Raw genomic sequence first — 21,670 nt, forward strand, 5'->3', positions numbered from 1 at the left:
TCCATTGCACTATTCAGATTACTCATGCAATATTGTATTCAATTTGGGACACTGCACTTTAGAAGAGACACTGGTTGGGGGCATGCAGGTGTCTCAGTTGATAGAGATACAGACCTACAGATGGGAGATTCTGGACTCAAATCTGGCCTCAGACACTTCCTAGCTGTGTGACTGTGGGCAAGTCACTTAACCCCCTTTGCCTAGTCCTTCTGCTCTTCTGCCTTAGAACCAATACATAGTTTTGATTCTAAGATGCAAGGTAAGGGTTTTAAACAAAAATTTAAAAAGAGACATTGGTCAACTAGAAAGCATCCAGAGTAAGGATACCAGGATGTTGAACAGAAAAGACATCATATCATTTAAGATGTATCTGAAGGTATTGGGGTGTGTTTAGTCTAGAGAAAAGAAAATTTAAGGTATATATCAAAGCTATCCTCAACCAGATGGAGGACAGTCAAATGGTAGATGGAAACTAGGAGATGAAGGTGAAGTGGGCAAGTGTTGGGCCTGCAGTCAGTAAGACTCATCTCCCTGAGTTAAATTCTGGACTCATACTTCCTAGCTGTGTGACCCCAAGCAAGTAATTCATTCCTCTTTGCCTCTGTTTCTTCATCTGGAAATGAGGTGGAGAAGGAAGTACAAATCACTCACATAACTTTGCCAGGAAAACATCAACTAGGGTCATGAAGAAATGGCCATGACTGAAAAATTGTTGAGCAACCACCAATGGTAGAAGGTTTAGAATTGTTCTTTGTAACCCAGTGGAATCACACGTTGGCTATGGGGGTGGGGGGGGAGAAAAGAAAATGATCTTTGTCTCTAATGAATAATGCTTGGAAATGATCAAATAAAAAAAAAGAATTGTTCTTTGTAACTTCAGAGGAGAGAACTAGCACCAGTGACTATCTCAATTGTTTGATAGTGTTATCTTCTTATTTCCTTCAGCCCTAATTAATTTTTTTGTAATTGAATTTAACCCTATTTAAAAAACAAACAAACAAACCTCTTACTTTCCATCTCAGTAACAACTGTAAGACAGAAGCCAACTTACTAACAACTTTAAAAGGGAAGCTACTCAAACAGAATTAAGTGACTTGCCCAGAGTCACATAGCTAGGAAGATTTTGAAAGCAAATTTGAAGCCAGGTCTTCCTGACTCCAGGACTGATACTCTATCCCATGAGCTTCCTGCCTATCCCCATTTTAGTCAAATTTTATGACACTATGAAATCCTTCATAATAGATAGAACTGCCTATGAATGTAAAATGCTGACTTAAATAGTATCTAATCACTGGATGTAGATATTCAAGCAGTGGAGTGATGGCCATCTGCTGTAAATATTGAAGAAAAAAAACCTGCAATATAATCAAGACTTGACTAAGATTCCTTCTAGTTGCAAGATTTTTTGATTAAGTGACAACTTCTATGCATAAAAAGGAAGAAGTTGCTAAATTCATGCATTATTGTACTTGTTGGAGGCTATTAGATACTGTAGTTATAGGGCACTACATTAGGCATCAGGAAGATCTGAGCTCAAATCTGGCCTCATACACTTCCTATCTTTGGAGAGTCCCTTAGCTTCTCCCTCAGCCTTTAGTTTCCTCTCTTGTAAAATTTGGTGAACCATAGCAGCCATCTCTCCAGATTTCTATGGGTGTAAGGCACTTTACAAAACCTTCAGCTCTATATAAATGATAGCTATTATTATTGCTGTGGCTACCTCAATCTTTTGTTTATCTTACTTAGGGACTGACATTGTTGAGACTGTCTTTCTTGTATGAAACACAATACCCAGGAACTGAGGCTGACAGAAAATATATACCAAATTTACTTTGCTCAGAGCTATTTACATGGGGAACAACATCATGCCTTAAGTGCTGACTGTGTATCAACCATTTGGTCAGTCATTGAGTCGTGTCCAACTCTTTGTGACCCCATGGAGCATAGCATGCCAATATTGTCAATGAGGCTTTCTTGGCAAGGACTCAGGAGTGGTTTACCATTTCTTTGGATCAAGGCAAATAGAGGTTGTGTGATTTGTGTGATTTGCCTAGGGTCACATAGTAAGTACATGGGGCTGATCTGAACTGAGGTATTCCTGACTCCCAAGTTTAGTGCTCTATCCAGCTGCCTATATGCTCCGTAATTTGAGGGTAATCTCTGGTGGAAGGTTCTAGATCCAGAGGTATTAGGAAAGTTCTCCTTAGAAGGTAATATTTGAGCTAGGTCATGAAGGAAGCAGGGAAGAAAGGAGGTAGAGATGAGAAGGGAGAGTATTTTTGGTGCAGAAAATAGCCACACTGGGACATAGGAGTACTATATGTGAGGAACAAGAAGTAATGAGTATAACTGACTGTGGAGTATGAGATGGATAGAGTGATGAGCCTGGAGACAGGAAGGTCCAAGTTCAAATCTGGCCTATATGATCTTGGGCAATCACTTAATTCCTATTTGCCTCAGTTCTTCGGACACACTGGAGAAAGAAATGGTAAACTATTCCAATATCTTTTTCCATGGGGTCATGTGGAGTCAGGCACAACTGAACAATAACAAAGAGTATATGGAGAGGAGTAGTTTTAGAAGTATAGAAAAATAGGAAGGGGCTCTAAAAGTCAAATGAAAGAATTTATGTTTGATGCCATAAGCAACTGGGAACTCCTCAAGTATATTGGTTAAGGTGTTAACATAGTAAGATCTAATTTTTAGGAAAATAACTTTATCAGCTAAGTAGAGCCTATATTTGAGCAGAAGAATTGTCAGGGATTCTAATCAAAAGGGTATTGCAATAAGCTTGGCAAGAGGTGACAAGAGACTTTACAACAGTGGTGACTGTGGGGAGGGAGAAAAGAACAGACTTGAGAAATATTTTAAAGGTAAAATTTACAAGATTTGACAATAGATTGGATAGATGATGTGAATGCTAGTGACAAGAGACAGGTGACACAGAGCCTCAGTGACTAAGAATGGTTGTCCCCCTCCACAGTAATTGGGAAAATTGGAAGAGGGGAGAACTTGAGAGGTGTGTGTGGGGGGGAGGTGAGGAGAGAGAGAATGGCTTTTTTCTTGGACACTGAGCTTAAGATACCCTTAGGACATGCACTTTGAGATATTGAAAGGAAGGTGGTGATGTGGTACTAGAACTCATGGGGGACACTAGGGCTGGATAGGAGGGGAAACTGAGACAAATATAGGTAAATAGTAGAAAGAAATGGAATTGCTGACATGCTTTGTCTAAAGATAAATTCTCTTAGGGTGAATAGAGAATCTGATACTTTTAAATTTTTGAATTTAAATCGGAGGGAAAAGTTTGAAGTTTGAAAGTCTTAGGAACAATCTTAGATCTTATTATTACTAAAAAGTATTTAAATAACATCTTTAAGTATTGACTCGATTTATCTTTTAGTCTTCTTTTTAGATCTCACAATCTCAAGTACTGACACAGGGAACTTTATATATATATATATATATGCATATATATGCATATATATATATGTATATGGAGGGGAGAGACAGAGAGAGAGAGAGAGAGAGAGAGAGAGAGTTAGGTTAATACGTAGTAACAGCCAAAGCTACTGCAGTTACATTTCATCATATCATTTAAAATGTATGAGTTTCTTCATAAGAAATTTATATTAGCTTTAAGTAGAGTACAGATGTGTTGGTAAGGTGCCAAATGGAGACTCTGGATTGAATTCCAAAATATAATGTCAGTTATGGTAAATTAGCTCATCTTTTTTCTCTTGCTGGACATTTAAACATCACAGCAAGATTGCACCTTTGGTCAAAGGTAAGAGTCTCAATTTGACCAAAGAGACTTAGAAAGCTTTGATCATTTAAAGCACAAATTTGATGGTTTAAAATGCAAACTGTATGAATCTACTTTCTATTTTGCTATGTGCTATCTGAAGAATATGAAGACTTACTAAGAAATTCTTTCATAGTCTTAGCAAAATTAAATAAGGGAATACACTACAGTGGCATTATAATGGCCACTTTGTTGTTGTTCAGTTGTGTCTGATTCTTTGTTGCCCCATGGACTGTAATTATTCATGGGATTTTCTTAGCAGGGGATACTGGAATGATTTGCCATTTCCTTCTCCAGGGGATCCTTTTGACAGTAGTCACTACAAACTAGAAAAATAAAACTTGCATGTGCATTTGAATAAAAAAAGTTTCTTTGTGATCTCTTTTCTTCCTTTCCTACTACTCCTTCATTGCCAAAGATAATGCAAATGGCCTCGTCATTATATTCCCCTTGATTTGTCCTAAAAATTTCAGCACCCTTGCAGAAAGTGAAAATAAATGTTATAAAAGGGATATTTTTAATCATCTTTGCATCATAATCTTCTCTAGCAATGTGTTGAATACTGTGGTTCTCTTCACAGAATAATGCTTCTATATGTATATGATAATGATAATATAATAAAATCTGTATAACCCTTTAAGATTTACAAAATACTTTACAAATTTTATTTTATGTCAATAACCTTGGGATAGCAGTGCTATCATTACCTCCATTTTTTTAGATGAGGAAAATGAGACAAAAGAGACAAAGGAAACCAAGATTTAATTGAAATACAGCAATGAAAAAATATTAAAACCTTACCAGAAGAATGGTAATGGCAGGGCAATGAGGGGTTAAGTGATTTGCCAAGGGTCACACAGCTGGAAATTGGCTGAGGCCAAATTTGATCCCAGGAACTCCCATCTCTGGACTTGACTCTCAATCCACTGGGCCACCTTAGCTGTACTCCAAAATATTTTTAAAGTTCATGGACCCTAATTAAGTAACTCTCTCTGAAGTCACTCACCCCATCTAAGGACCTTTCCTCAGTCCTCAGAATTGACCTCTATGTAACATCTGACATTACCAATAATCTTCTCTTTAAGATTCTCTTCTCTTTGGGTTTCCTGCTTCTCCTCCTACCTATCTCACCTCAAATTCCAGTCTCCTTTGCTGGATCCTTATTTAGATCTTGCCCCCAAAGCATAGGGTTCTGTCCTGAGCCCTCTTTTCTTTTCCCTCTCTACAACTTTACTTATGAACTCAGCAGCTCCCGTGGATTCAGTAATCATCCCTATGCTGATGATTCCCAAATCTACTTATTCATCCCTAACCTCTCTATTGATCTCAAGTCTTGTATCTTCAGCTGCCTGTTAGACATTCGAAACTGGATGTCCTTCTGACATGTTAATCTCAACATGTCCAATACTGAACTCATCCTTCTTCTCAGAGTTCTCTATTACTCTTAAAGGCACCACTGTCTTCCTTGATGCCTCATTATCTCTCCCTGCCCTACCATAACCCATTTGTTGCCAAGACCCACAGACCTGCCTCTTTTCACTCTTGTAAGAACTCTTTAATATCCCCCATCTTTCCTCTGACACTTCTACCCATCACTCTGATGATTAGTCTTCCTCCCACAAGTATCTCCCCACTCCAGTTCATATTCCACTAAGCAGTCAGAAAAATTTTCCTGAAATTGGGTTTGGCTGTGTCATCCTCCTACACTATTAAACTCTAGTGTCAGTAATAAACCCTTCCCTTCTATCTTTCCAGTTGCCTTACTTCTTGGATTCCTCCCAACCTTATGTGCCCTGTGATCCAGACAAACTGGCCTCCTTGATGTTTTTAAATAAGTCATTTCATCTTTTGCCTCCAGGCATTTTCAGGGACTGTTTCTAACTCTTGTAATGTTCTTCCTTCCTCATCTTTGCCTATTGCCTTCCTTCAAGTCCCCCCCCCCAAAAAAAAACTGAATAGATATTTATTGTTCCATATTTCATTAATGATACAGGATTTTACACATGCTAAGTATTTTGCCATCTCTTCTTTTGCATGGTGCCCTTCCCAATCCCTCTTAAGTCTAGTGACTTCCCTCATTTCCTATTTATCTTGTAGATAGCTTATATGAACATATCTGTTTGCATGTTGCCTCCTCCTTAGATTGTGGTCACCTTGAGGGCAAAAATATATTTTTTTTGCTTTTCTTTGTACCCCTAGCTTTTAGCTCAGTGCTGAGAACATCATAGAAACTTAATAAATGTTCACTCACTGACTGACTGATAGGAATGAATATCTAGAGGCAGATTGAACACCAGTGAATTAGTGTCCTACTATTATCAGAAGATAGTAAAAGTCACCTTCATGGAGTAGGGAAGTTGTATTAAGTCATAAATAAAAAGGAATACCTAAAGTAATGCCAATCTATAGAGATCCTTGAAACCAGGTGAATTTATCCTGTAGAAATTCGGGAGTCCAGTGAAGATTCTTGAGCAGGAATGTAATGAGATCAGTCTTAGAAAGACTGCACAAACAAAATCTCAGAGTTGGAAGGGAATCCAGAGGTCATGGGATCCATCTACCAATCGTGGTTGCATGCACCTGTGGAATCAGATAAAACTATGATTCAGAAATATTTAAGAAAATAAATAATAATACAACTGAATATAGCTAATGTTAATATGTGGTTTTCTAAATGAATATACCAACTAGTGAGGATGCTTAGGTATAGTTTAATGGCTCTTTCATGTCTATTTGGTTTGACACCATTGATTTACAATATATTCAACAAGGAGATGTTGCTTCAAGATCTATAGGTTAGTGGCTTGGAGTGGTGAAATACTGGAAGACTGGACACCATTTGATCTTCCTCACTGATCATAAGAAATAGATGTATGACATGGCATAGTGGTTGGAAAGTTTGAATTCAAATCTCAGACTCTTACTAGCTGTTCCCCAACTGTAAAATGGGGATAATAATAGCAGCTACCTCAAATGGATGTTTTAAGGATCAAATGAAATAATATTTTTAAAGTGCTTAGTTCATGGGTCTGGGCACATAATAGGTATCTTAAAATGCACTTGTTCCCTTCCTCCCACCAATATGTTTTAGAGTAGCAAATAAATTGCAGCATGCCATATAGCTACATAATGTCTTAATCACTGAAGATGAGGACTTATAATAAACAAATAAATACAGAAATAGCTTTCCTATATTTGGATGCCTTGCTGTGTAGGCAAGTGTGACAAACATCAAGTAGTGTTTTTCACTTAATAAATGACCATCTGCTTGATTGAATAAAAAAAGTCCTTGAGATGAGTGACAGTGAAGATTTGACAGAATACATGTTTGATCCAATGTGCCTTGCCTTCTCCTTCTCCTAGCACCTTTAATTATATGTCCTTAAGCCCTTACAACCTCATGAACATTCAGTATAAAGGTTATTTCAGATGAGCATTTTCTCCTTGCCACCTGAGTGATGGGACCTCCCTCAGAAGGTAGCCTTTTCTAAAGTGCTCTCTGAATAATTCTTTTTGGCCCTTGGATTCAAGGGCCTCTTTAGAAGCCCAATGGAAATTCCATTTTTCTCTAATAATCTTATAGCCTTGAAGTGAGCCACAGACACTTTTGAAGTGTTCATTAATGTATCTGTCAATACTAAGTACTTTCATTTGATTCCCCATTTAGCATCATCTGCAAACTAGTACTTTTGAACTATTTGGAAAAAAGCAGTTTTCTTGAAATAATACTTTCCATTTAAATTGTAATCATTATAAAACATTTTTGATGAAGTAATAACTGTATTTTCTTATGAATAGAAATGACTACATTTATATTATTAGGATATTGAAGTATTTTCTTTGGAGTATAAATGCCATGGATTTTTCTATGTAGCTTTCACGGTTTTTGAAATTGCTGTGATTATTAGGATATAGAATCATAGAAAGTTCTCTAACAGCTGGTTGAGACTATAAATATTATTTCATCCAATGTTCTCATCTTATAGGTGAGGAAACTGAAGTTTTGAGCATGATTTGCACATCACTAGAAAGTGTAGAGGTGAAATGGGAACCCTAGTTTCTCCTCAAGTCTCCTGATTATTTCACCCTAGCACATTGTCTCTAGTTCAACCTCAATGTTTTTGCTTGATTAATGTGGACTTTTTCTATGGTTGCATTTTGGTCCCCCAAATACATAATTTAGTCTTAAGAAAGGTAGGTGGTGTAGTGGATAAAGTATCTGACCTAGAATTAGAAAGAGCTAAGTTCAAATATGACCCCAGATTATAACTAATGGTGTGACCTTGGGCAACTCACTTAACTTCTGCATCCCTCAATGTTCTTATCTGTAAAATGAGCTAGAAAAGGAAATGGCAAACTTAATTTTGCCAAGAGAATCCCAAATGGAGTTATGAAGAGTCATGGGCATGACTGAATAACAACAATACTATTTTTAATATATTTCCCTCTTAAATCTTTGCTGTTGGTCAAGCATAATCTTCTAACTGCTACTCTCTGCCCCTACCTTTAAAATACACAGTCTTATTGGTTATCCCTCTGAGATAAGAACTGTATTGAGATTTTCAACTAATGGCAAATCTTCTACTTTGATGTTATTGATTATATTTGTATCCTTCGTGTGGATTTTTTTTTTTATAATTTGGTTTGATATTTTTAGTCACATTTTAGACTCTCCATTTGTCTAATTTGCTGGGTGAGTCATTTAGCTATCTCTTTTTCTCTTAAACTCCTTTTGGCTTTAAGAGCATCTTTGGCAACCTTCTGCTCTTTAGAAATCATTGGCTTCACCCCAATTCTGAGTATAAATATTGTTTTTCCACTTCATGAATGATTTCTGCTAGTAAGCTCATAAGATAGTCCCAATTAGTGAGAATAATGACCCTCCTGAAGTGGTCGTTTGTATTCATATTTGTACTATCTGAAGTCTCAAATATGTGAAATATGGTCAGTGGTTCTTGCCCAGTAGAAAATTATGAAGTATTTTTGAATAACGTGGCCACTTCAGGAAGATCCATTATTTGTAATAATCAAACAGCTGTACCATTTTGGTTCAAATAGAGTTGAATTCTCTACTTGGGAGGGAATACTTTCTGCAGAGGTTCCATCACCCTTTGAGAGGTCTCTCTCTATTAAATCTAATCTTATTCACAGTTTGAAATATAGGAATTCTTCTTGTCTCTGAGGTTCTGCTTATGGAATGGTGTGATTTCTGAAAATAGAAAGTGGAAGCCCTTCTTTCATCATTTCATTGTCATACTTAAACCAGCCTTTAGGAAATCATTTAATTCCTTCATAAAACCTTTTTCATATTTTTGTTCTATCACAATTTTTTGCATTACCAATAACCACTTCAATTTTAATCCCAACAATAAGACCTCAGTTATGAATGTTACAATGAAACTTGAAAAAATGAAGCAAAAGTAAATATTTGAAATTTTAAAAATACACCAACTTTGAAGAAATATCCCCATAGCTACATCTACTATAAAACACAAAATTCTCATGACTGAAATCCAATTGGATTTGACCAGAGTTCTTGAGGCTATATTATACTCACAAACTTCCTTGGAAGAAACAGAAACTCATGTGTTCTTCCCATTTACAAATTTATATGCGAGAAAGAGAAGGTATTTGAAACCAGCAGGTGGTATTGTGAAGGACAAAGCTAGCTGATACATCCTCCTTTGCCTTTCCTTGCCCCTTTTAGGAAGAGTGGAGCTGAATCACCCCCAAACCAATCCTATCTCCACCCCTGGGGCTTGGCTTTGGGTGGGACCAGGGATGACAAGGAAAACCACAGGCCCACTTTTAAATTCTGTCATTTACAGTTTATGAAACTGTTGATTTAAAAAATAACAACTATAAGATGCCTTAGAGCTTGCAAAATGCTTTGCCTATATTATTTGATTTATTACAAGCTCAGCCTCTAGGAGATCTCTCTAGTTGGCAAAAAAGTGAGATTTCTCAGACAGTTAAATTAAGCCTAGGTAAATTGGCTTTCACTTTTCCTCCCTTTCCACACTTTTTATGACAAAAACACTCACTCAGAAGGCAATTGTAATTATCTTTATCCAAAGAGAGAGAAAACATGTTAAAATCTTTTGCAAGTAGCAAATAATCAAAATGAAAAACAAAAGTTGAAAAATACTGATCCACAAGGCAGTAATAGGAAAGGAAAATGAAGAGTGAGGAAATTCACCAGGTGAAACACCTTTGGATAGGCAGCATTGGCCAGGGCGTTTTTCTCTCCCCCCCAAGCAGGTTCTTGCATAATTGGATCAAAAAACAAAAACAAAAGAAGCTATTACTTACCCTTATGGTGAGTCCTTTAATATAGCATCTTCTGTTTGTTGCTGAAGTTCCTCCTGTGGCTATTTTTCACACCCCCTCCCCAGGTGGATTCCAGTAACTATGTATTTTTCATGTCTAGTCACAAGCTCCCTCTCATTAGTCTTTGGGAAGAGGGGTCTTTTAAGCAAAGAACTAAACATTCCAGAGGCCCTCTGAATGCCATGTTATAAATGATTGAAAATAGCAATGAACGATTCAGTTTTCCATTTGGGCTGCTAGTTTTTCCTATATATTTTTTAAGGATGGATAAAGGTTCATATTTTTTCTGTGTTTACACTGATAGCTGCTGACTGTTCTTCCATATAGCTAGTTTCTCAACGAAAACAATGGTATTATTCATAAGAATTTTTCTTTATGCAAGATTTGGCCTTTTAGTTTAGTTCAATGGGAAAGAATCCCCTTTTTGTTGTGATTAATTATATATTCCTGGATATTGAAATCTCTTCACACAGAGCCTTTGAAGTTATATAGACACTATATATAATTTGGGGTTGTAGGAACATTTGGAACCTCTAGCCCAAGGGTCTTAAACACAAATTAGGTATTTAAGTTTTTATAATTCATTTGTATTACTATTATCTAAATTTTTGTTTTCATAAAGACTGAGTTGTGTTATTACACATTCTTATAAAAAATCTTATATATAAAGAAAAGAAACAAAAATCTCTCTCTTCATCTTTCTACCCTTTCTCCCATCTCCTCTCATCAATATCATTGGAGAATTATAAGCAGCCAAAATCTTCTAGGCTTCCAGTTCAAGATCACTGCTGTAATCCAAATACCTCCTATCATTCTTTTTTCTTTCCTTTCCTTTTCCTTTCTTTTCCTTTCCTTTCCTTTCCTTTCCTTTCCTTTCCTTTCCTTTCCTTTCCTTTCCTTTCCTTTCCTTTCCTTTCCTTTCCTTTCCTTTCCTTTCCTTTCCTTTCCTTTCCTTTCCTTTCCTTTCCTTTCCTTTCCTTTCCTTTCCTTTCCTTTCCTTTCCTTTCCTTTCCTTTCCTTTCCTTTCCTTTCCTTTCCTTTTTTCTTTTCTTTTCTTTTCTTTTCTTTTCTTTTCTTTTCTTTTCTTTTCTTTTCTTTTCTTTTCTCTTTTCTTTTCTTTTCTTTTCTTTTCTCTTTTCTTTTCTTTTCTCTTCTTTTCTTTTCTTTTCTCTTCTTTTCTTTTCTTTTTTCTGGGAGGGTGTTGATAATGGTATAGTCTAACATATCTAACTGAAGATGACTTATAGGCTTTCTTTTCCATAGGTTATGCTTATTTTAACTCCAGAGATATATTTGGAATTCTGCATTGAATACTTGTGACCTAAATAGATAAGATAGAATCAATGCAACATTTATTCAGAATTTCAGTAGTCATTCTCACCTTGTTTTTGTTGTTTTCAGTTTCAGTTATGTCTGATTTTTCTTGACCCTGGTTGGGAGTTTTAGTGTCAAAGATACTGGAATGGTTTACCATTTTCTTATACAGCTCATTTTCCAAATGAGGAAACTAAGGCAAACAGAACTGTGACTTGCCCAAGGTCACACAGTTAGTATCTGAGAATGAATTCAAAGTTAGGTTTTCCTGACTTCAGATGTGATACTCTAGCCATTGAGCCACTTGGCTGTCTCTAATATCCTCATTTACTACATACCAATTATACTGGTCTCTGAGACCAGAACCCCTCTAACATCATACATATTTGCTTAGTTGCAGGCAGGAGTACTACTTTCCAGTTGGAAATAGAACACAGGGTAAATTAACTAGAGAAAGGAAAGGGTGGCAAGCATTGTCACAAGGAAGAGAAAATTAGCTCTGAACTGACTTCATAGTTTTGTCTAAGATTTGGAATTGGATTTCTCTCTCTAATGTGACACTTTTCACCTGGAAAGTGAGAAAGTGATCTGGTTATAAAAGTTGGTGTTCTTTGGTATCATTTGGATCTATATTAAGTTAAAATTCTTTTTCAAAAGCTCTAAAATCACATTAACACTTAAAATGTACAGTGGTCTCTCTAAAGGCAATTATCCAAGTGTCCTTTTAAGTAGCTAGAGCAGAAAAGAGAAGAAAATTGAAGTTACAATTATGTGTTAAATTAAATACAAATTTGATAGTGCTTATTGTCTTTTAGTCCATTAGTTGTGTCTGACTATTTGTAACTCAGGTTGAGGTTTTCTTGGCATAAATACTGGAGTGGTGTAATAAGGAAACTGAGGAAAATAGGGTTAAATGATTTGTCCAGGCTCACTGGTGTCTGAGGTGGATTTGAACCTAAAACATCCTGACTTCCAGGTCTCATGCTATATGCACGGTGACATCTATTTTTCAGTTAATGAGGATTACAAAAATATCTCACACAGGTTCTACCATCACTTTTTACTCTATGGGGACACAATATATGCACAGGTAGTTGTAGTATAGAATAGGCAATGACAAGAGTTAAGAGAAGTTAAAACAACATGGTAATATTTACAGAAGGAGGAAAAGGTCCATAGGGAATGTCCCATTTGACTTGAGTTGTGAAAGGTTGGCTTGATGAGTTTCAGCAAGTAAAGAGGGCATCCCATGTATAAGCATGGGTAGAGACATAGAAAAGAAAAAGGCTGGGAATGTGCAAGTAGCATAGTTTACCTACAGCAAAGATCATGACAAAAAAGTGACATAATAAGGCTTATAAAATAAGTGGAACCTGATTTTGGAAGGCCTTGAATGGAAAGTTAAGAAGCCTGGATTTTACTCAGTGGGCAGTGCCATAGGAAAGGGTTGGGTAATATATAAATTCTATGTAGCATTTGTTTAGTGGTGATTAAGAGGAAGTCTCAGCTAGGTGGATAGTGGATAGAGTGATGGACCTGAAGTAAGGAAGACTCATCTTCCTGTATTCAAACCTGGCCTCAAGGCTCATCTAGAAGCAAGGTAATAAGTTGAATAAATGGCTAACTAGGATGATTTGAATGGCACAGGGTGAGCCACTAGCAAAAACAAGCCAACAATCTTGAAAAGCAAAACAAAAAGCATCCATTCCAATGATCAGGCATGGTTCTATAATTATGCCATTAGAGATGCCGAAGAGAAGGGGACATTCACTAATATAACACTTACCCTGTGCCAGCCAATGTGCTAAGAAGTTGTGTAGTATGAGCTTACTTGAGAATCCTGAGAAATGGGTGCTCTTATTATCCCTGTTCTACAGTTCAGGTTCAGGCCTTTGAGTTTAGCTGTTATCAACTAATTCTCAGTGGAGATAATCAGATCACTTTCTCACTTTCCAGTTGGAAATGGAACACAGGGTAAGTTAACAAGAGAAAGGAAAGGGTGTCAAGCATTGGCACGAGGAAAAGAAAATTAGCTCTGAACTGACCCCATAGTTTTGGATTTGGGATTGGATTTCTCTGTCTCTAATGTTTCCTTTTGAAAGCCACCAGCGATAGCAGTGGAATAGGAATCATTCTGCTGATAATAACAAATGATGGGAAGACTAGCAGATGGATTCCAAACTTTTATAGAAATGGGTATTAGGAGAAGGAAAGTGTGGCAAATTAAAATGAGATAAGGTTTAGCAGGAAAGCTAATGTCAAATCGTCGAAGTCCTAGAATATTAGCAAAAATTCTACCTTCTACAGGAAGCCCTTCCCAAAACCTAGCTCTGCAGTGTTTGCAGAAGCACAAAAAGGTAATTTAAAGAGCAAATACGAAATAAAAGACATTTCATCAATTGGGAGTTAATGCAGATCTCAGAGAAAAGTTGAAATTATGGAATCAATCACCAGGATGTCTGGGAAAGAGGGTTTATGGAGAAAGCTGAGAATTTGTCTTTGTTAGATTTAGTTTTAATTTTTTTTTATAACCCTTACCTTCCATCTTGGAGTCAATACTGTGTATTGGCTCCAAGGCAGAAGAGTGGTAAGGGCTAGGCAATGGGGGTCAAGTGACTTGCCCAGGGTCACACAGCTAGGAAGTGGCTGAGGCTGGATTCGAAACTAGGACCTCCCGTCTCTAGGCCTGGTTCTCAATCCACTGAGCTACCCAGCTGCCCCCTTTACTTTTAATTTTTAATGGGATACTTATATCAAATTTAATTATAATTATTTCCCTCTGTTAATTATTTCCTGTAATATGCACATTTATTTTATTTGTAATAATAAAATAATTATACTATACAGCATACACAAATACACAATTTGCATTTTGTCACCCCAATTAGATCATGGGCTCTTTGAAAACAGGGATTGTCTGTTACCTTGTTTTTATATCCTTGATGCTTAGCACATTGCCTAGCACATAGCAGGTGTTCAGTAAATATTAATTGATTGATTGGTATGAAAGATGTCTTAGAGAGGGTAGAGAGTAACAGGATATTGTGTTAAGAAGGGGCTTTTGTTGTTGGTCTTTAGTAGTGTCTGAGACTTTATGATCGAATTTGCGGTTTTCTTGGTGAAGATACTAGAGTAGTTTGCCATTTCCTTCTTCAGCTCATTTTACATATGAGGAACTGAGGAACAGGCTTAAGTGACTAGCTCAGGGTTATATAGTTAGTGTTTGATGCCAGATTTGAACTCACAAACTTTGAAATTCTTTTGAAAATCCAGTCTTGGCACTATCCATTATGCCACCTAGCTGTACCACTGATTAAGAGTGGTACTATTATAACCCAGAATTACATAGTATCAAGAGTGAAACTAGACATAATAGGAAACTGTAGTCTAACCTTATCTAGGTTGGTGGTACTAGGAATAAAGGACCACAGATCCAGAGCTAGAAGGGTTCTCAGGTACCTTCTAGTCCAATCCCTTCATTTTATTGGTGAGGTAACTGAACCCCAAGGAGGTTATGTGATTTGCCCAACTTCCACAGATTTTAAGAGTCAGAGGCAAAATTTGAACTTTTGTCTTTTGAAAACTACTTCCTCTTTCACTTTTATTATTAGGCCCCCAACATCTACCACAATTCTTAAAAGACCCATTAATAAATACTTGCTGTTTGACTGATAGATTAAATAGAAAGGAGGAGACAAATACAGGATATAGAACTGGAATAGGCAGAACTCAGGAATTGCTTGGATATGAGAAATGAGGGAGAGAGAAGTGTTAACTACTACCTCAAATATATGAATATGAGAGTGAAGGATAGTGGAATTACTGAAGTTAGAAAGGGAGGGAGGAAAAGACAATCAGATGGGTTTTGAACATGTTGAATTTGGTTCTTGTGGGATATTTAGGTAGAGACATATAGTAGTGCTTTGTAGATATGAATCTAGGGCTTATACAATAGAGCAAGCATTGAAATATTGATTTGGGACTTTCTCTAGAGTTTGAAGGTACACAGAAATATTATTTAAGGAATAAATATAAAATAATAGATTTTTGGAGAATTAGTGCAAATCTCAGATTTACTCTTGAGAAACACTGAAATATATGGAACCATTCACCAGGATGTCCAGGAGAAAGGTTTTATTGAGAAAGCTGAGAATTGATCTCTTCTAGATTTAGCTTTAATTATTAATGAAGTACCATATAAAAATTGTTGTATATAGTAGATTTTGTAAAAGACACAGTGGAAGTCTCAAGTGTCCAAGAACATTAGGTCATCAACGTGCTGAAAAAAATTGCTAAAGATGAGAAAGATCTTCATGTGGCATGATAGTTGTTTTTTAAAAGACATTTAAGTGCTTACCGAAAATCAGAAATTCTTAGATGATAAGCATAAAGGTAAGGGAAAATAAAGATGGCAAGTGTCCTTTGGGTTTGGGCATGAGGATGATCTTGGAAGGGCTTATAATTCCTTTCATGCTCAGAGTTACTTGCAGTAAAATTTATGATATATTTGTAGGGGAACCAGTAAATTTCTATAGAGTGGAGCTGGTTCTCATTCTTCTTATCATCATCTTTGTTATCATCCACAAAGATAATTTGTTATAAAATTTATTTCTATTTGCTACCGCACTAGGAAGTTACATTATTTATTCTCTAAGCATTTTCAAAGAAAATTGTGGAAAAATAAGATTCTTTAGAATCTAGGGCAATATGAAACAGACAATTTAGTTATAAGAAAAATTCTACCTGCCACACATTTCAACCTATTATAGTACCAAATAAAATATTATAATTTTTTTCTGTGGACTTTTAAGAATTTAAAAGCTTTCATGAGTGGTGAAAAGAACAGAATTTGATTCACTATAGCTAGTACATTACAATAGTAATTGGGTTTATCTTGAATAGGATGCTGAATTATGATATACCTTATTAAAAATAAAAACAGTTTGAAATATGCTGAGAATAAAATGGTCGTTATGAATCCTTAGAAAATTAATAATAAAACACTATTCACATTTAAGAATATGCATAAATTAAACCTAAGCTCTAAGAAGCATATTTAAAGCTATTTTATACTATCAGTTACATCTCTAGAATTACATATTCACCTGCAAAAACTTAACTGGTTGTGGTCATTTCAGTTAAATTGTAAGTTTGCGTTTAGAAGAGATGAAAGGATTAAGGTCTTCTTTATCTATATGTGCGTTTAAAACCAATTTAGCATTGGTTTGGTTTAAAAGTAAATGTTGCCATAAACTTGAGACCTTATCAAAGTTTTAATGAAGGCATTTCTTAATAAGATGGTTCGAACATACTGGATATTTGGATATTAACTTGATAATTCATCCTTCATTGTCTTGTAATTTATTACTATGTCCTCCTCCATGGAAGATTTATCAGAAAACATGGAGTTTTACAGGTTGAGAAGGGATAGATATCTGCCTTGTAATATGAATTGGCAGAGGGAGTACCCATAACAATTTTCATCAATGAACACCAAAGTATATAAGAAGACAAATATTTAATAAATTTGCTTTTGTTTCTTTAAAGAATGATGCCTTCACAAATAAACAGTATATCATTTATTCTAGTCCTGATTAATAACATGTTGATCTTGTTCTTTATAATTACTTGTCAGTTGTTTTGTTTCTGATTCTTCATGACCCCATTTGGAGTTTTCTTGGTAATGATATTGAAGTGCCTTGATGTTTCCTTCTCCAAATCATTTTATAGAAAAAGAAACTGAGGCCAACAGGGTTAGTGACTTGCCCAGAGTCATAAAGCCAGTAAGTGTCTTGAGGCTAGATTTGAATTCAGAAAGATGAGTCTTACTGACTACAGACCCAGCCCTCTATTTATTGTACCACCTACCTGCTTCTATAAGTATTGTAGTAGCTAAATGAATTGATGTGATCTTTTGATGTTTTCTTAGATTCCATCTTGTGCTCTGGAGTCCATTTTGTAACTCTGACTTCTAATAATTATAATAAAAAACTTACTAACTTATTGAATGTTCCCCACCACCATCCCACCAGGTTCTGGACTTTCCTGATTATATCCTCATAAATGATAATCTCCAACCCTGTTACATGGCATAAAGTCATCATTGTCAATATAGACAAAGCCAGACCATTAGGCAGGGCTTCACTTACTCTGCATCTGGGATATTCACTCTACTGTCTGAGATAGTCAGGGACAGAATACTGTGTCAAAGGGTATATGCAGTTTGGGGGCATAGAAACAATATATCTTTTTAATAGAAACAGGTATCATGGTGAATTTTTATCCTGAAGTGAGAAATGACTTCTGCCATTATAATTTGTCACATGCATTTTGTAACATACTAAAATATCTTGCCTAAGAAGATCAATGTGTCTAATAGAAAGTAGAATGAATATCCCAGGAGAATGTCATCCTTGCCTTTTTGCTATGGGAATTGGAAGGAGCTTCTATTAATTATATTATCTGGTTCTCTGAATAAAACAAGTAATTATTGATGTTAATTTTACAAGAGTTAAGTGACTCACTTAAGGTCACACACAGCTAGTCTAGTAAGTATTCTGAGTATAGTTTCTCTTCTCCCTCCCCCCCCCTTGCTATCTTAGCACATGTTACTTCTATAACTTTACCCTTCCTTTTTCATCTTTCATTCAAATCTTCAGTCAAGATTTATCTCTTCTAGAAAGCTTTTGCTGATTAAACTAAATTCATTCCATGACTCTTATAATTTGTTTTTATATATTGAGTGAGCACTATTGTTTCTAGTCATTTTAATTTTACTTTAGGAATGAATATCCATTTAACTTTTTCAAATATTGTCTCATATACATTTATATATAAATATATATGCTTAAATAATATTTGATTTGGATATTGAAAAGAGCAAAAAGCATAGTGACTTTCTTATTCGAAATGTTTTAAGCAACTTTTCCAGTTGCTTAAAATACATTTGTGTAACAGTATATTTTTCCAGCATATAAAATATGATCAACTATTGAAAATGGGTAACAACCATGTCGGTGAGTGCTAGGTAAATCATAAAAAAACTAAATATAAGACTCCATACTTCCCCTAAATGTATTAAACATGGTTGTATTTGACTGGACCCATGATTTAATCAGTTTAGGAAGTTTTTCACATGCGTTTTTCTGCCATTGTAGATTGTCATCTTCTCTGCAAGTTATATTAATTTAATGTTAGAGTAAATATTTGAACCTAGTCCTTTCTGATTCTTGGGCTATAATATCTCTCTTCATTATGTCAAGCTGCCATTTTGTACAATATATGTTTGCATAGACAGATATACAATGCACTCATATGTTAACAAACATAAATGTGCAATATTATGCACACATTCCAATGTATACATATGTATTTATTTGCATTTTTACATGATTCAATTTATATAAGATATGCCGAACGAGGTTGTCTATTTGTTATTGTTCAGTTGTTTCAACTATGCCCAACTCTTCAAGAACCTGTTTGGGTTTTTCTTGGCAAAGTTACTGGAATGGTTTGCCATTTTCTTCTCTAACTCATTTTACAGATGAGAAACCAACAGGGATAAGTGACTTGCCCAGACTCACACAGCTAGTAAGTGACTGGGGCCAGATTTGAACTTGGGAAGATGAGTCTTCCTGACTTCAGGCCTGGAACTCTATCACACACTGTGATACCTAGCTGCCCTCTGTACACTTCTAGCTAGATATATTCATATCTTCAGGGGGAGGTACTCAATCTGGTTCTACACATTTTGTAGTGCTTCATATACCACTCAGTACACAAGTGGTCATTATACATTTATAATAGATGATTATTTCACATATTTTAAAAATTGCCATGGAAAATGACTAGAAAATGTGATAAAAATATATTCAGTTCAATCATAGAAGATAATGAGGAAAAAACCCCACAAACTGTATTTAGAAGTTAGGAATGCTTTTGTTTAACAAGATCAAAATCTTTACCAAGGAAAAATAAGTTGGTATCTGAGATTGAGTCCCTAAGCTTGTTGAGCACAAATGCTAAGAAAAATAAAGAGATAAAATAAGTCATACTTATTGCTACTAAGGATCTTATATTGTAATAGAGGGAAGTAAGGCATCTACATAAAATTAATAATACTGAGTTCAAGGCACAATTGCAGGCAGCAAAAAGACCTTGGAAAGTTCATAGGAGGAACTTTTTCTATGCTTTTGAAGTATAAAGAAATAGAAGGCCTTACAATGCAAATTAAAGGTGATAAATAATGTATCTGTAAATATCATATAGACTCCAAATTTAATTTTTATAGTTTTATAGCTTCAATAATTTATCCCTATGATGTTTTACATTAAATTTCTCTTTTCAATATAGCAAGATAACTCTAGTTTTTCTCCCTTCTTTCAACTAGGTCTTCCTCCCCCTGAGAAATGGATAGTAAATTTTGATAAGGATCTTTTGGATGGCCTAGTTTTAGCAACACAGGTGGCAGCTTACTGTCCATTTTTGGTAAGACTTGTTTTCATTTAGAACTTATAAATGTTATTTTTAAACAATGATATGTTTCAATAACTGTGGTTTTGATTTGAGGAGATATTTCTTAACAATCAGGTTAGAAACAAATATAATTCAATTTACCAAGTTTTAGCCTCCTACTATTATTTTATACTATTTGAAAGCATGGAGCATGCTTTATTTTTTCTCCCACACTTCTGAGTATAGTGTTTCACAGATGATAAATCATAATAACTAACTTTGGGATGAATTGATGTGATTTGTATTGCATTTTTTTCAAAGTTAATGGACAGATTGATCCAAGGTATTATTAGAGAAACAAAAGCAGCTACATTTATTATAAAAAGAATTAAAAAAAAACTAGTAGAAATACCTCATAAAATTGAAAAAATAAAATCACAACAAAAATTAAAAATAACTCACATGAAGAATGAATTAAGCAGAATGCTAATGTACGCAAAAAAAAAAAAAGACATACACACTATAGAGCAACTGAATTATCTCAAATACCAGAAACTACAGAAATGGAAAAGAATCAAAAGAAAAAAGAGGAAAGATATGCTGATTTAATGTCATTCAAATATTCTTTTTTTTTTTTTTTTTAATAAAACCCTTACCTTCCGTCTTGGAGTCAATACTGTGTATTGGCTCCAAGGCAGAAGAGTGGTAAGGGTAGGCAATGGGGGTCAAGTGACTTGCCCAGGGTCACACAGCTGGGAAGTGTCTGAGGCCAGATTTGAACCTAGGACCTCCCGTCTCTAGGGCTAGCTCTCAATTCACTGAGCTACCCAGCTGCCCCTCATTCAAATATTCTTAACTGATAATATTTGAAGAAATTAGGCAAGAACTTGAAATTAGAAGAACAAATAAAAGCATGGAAAAAGTAAAAATAATTACATATGGAAGTAAAATAAGAATTAAAAGATAAAAAATAAAAAGAAATAACTAAAATAATTAATATTGAAAAATACAATAAAAGCAACCAGTATAAAGGCATGCTACATTGAAAAACACTGTCAAACAATGTACAACTGTGCTAAAAATGCATTGAATCATACAGATTCCTGGAAAACATATAGACTCTGGTGATAGACCTAGATAATGAATCTTGACATTGTAATCTGAGAATAAGTGATATCTCTGACAATTTAGAAAAAAATAAAAAACAAAAATACTATTCTTTAGGAAATCATCAAATAAATCCAGTAGAAATTTGTAGAAAACATTTAGGTGAGGGTCAGCTGGGTGGCTCAGTGAACTGAGAGTCAGGCCTAGAAATGGGAGGTCCTAGGCTCAAATCTGACCCCAGACACTTCTTAGCTGTGTGACCATGGGGAAGTCACTTAACCCCCACTGCCTAACCTTTACTGTTCTTCTGCATTGGAACCAATACGCAGTATTGATTCTAAGAAGGATCTTAGGATCTAAGGATCTAAGAAGGATCTAAGAAGGATCTAATAAGAGTTTTAAAAAGTGCAAGTCTTGAGATAGAAATGAAAAAAATCATAGGATCCTAAGAAGAAAGAACATAAATTTTAATATTATTAGATGCATTACACTTAAACTTTGCTAATATGATAACATCACATAGTTGACAAAATTTTCCTTGAAATCAGAATGATCAGGAATCAAGTCCTGCTTCTACATATATGGACACTTAACTTTCCTTTGCCCCAAAGTAATACATTAAGATTATTAAATAATGGAGCATCTGCCCATCTGCCCTGG

The 21,670-nt window shown here is 35.3% G+C and overlaps 1 protein-coding gene across 4 annotated transcripts in view; it reads left to right on the top strand.

Annotated features, from left to right (window-relative positions):
* CFAP47 (cilia and flagella associated protein 47) overlaps positions 1 to 21,670 on the top strand; it is an 886,918-nt gene that overhangs the window by 258,990 nt on the left and 606,258 nt on the right. For all 4 annotated transcript variants that reach the window (XM_016433371.2, XM_056826271.1, XM_007493353.3 and 1 more), the window contains one exon: positions 19,839 to 19,936. In XM_016433371.2, coding sequence (XP_016288857.2) covers positions 19,839 to 19,936 — 98 coding nt within the window. The remainder of the gene's footprint in view (positions 1 to 19,838; positions 19,937 to 21,670) is intronic.

Source organism: Monodelphis domestica, chromosome 4 (assembly GCF_027887165.1).
Source record: "Monodelphis domestica isolate mMonDom1 chromosome 4, mMonDom1.pri, whole genome shotgun sequence".
Lineage (NCBI taxonomy): Eukaryota > Metazoa > Chordata > Mammalia > Didelphimorphia > Didelphidae > Monodelphis > Monodelphis domestica.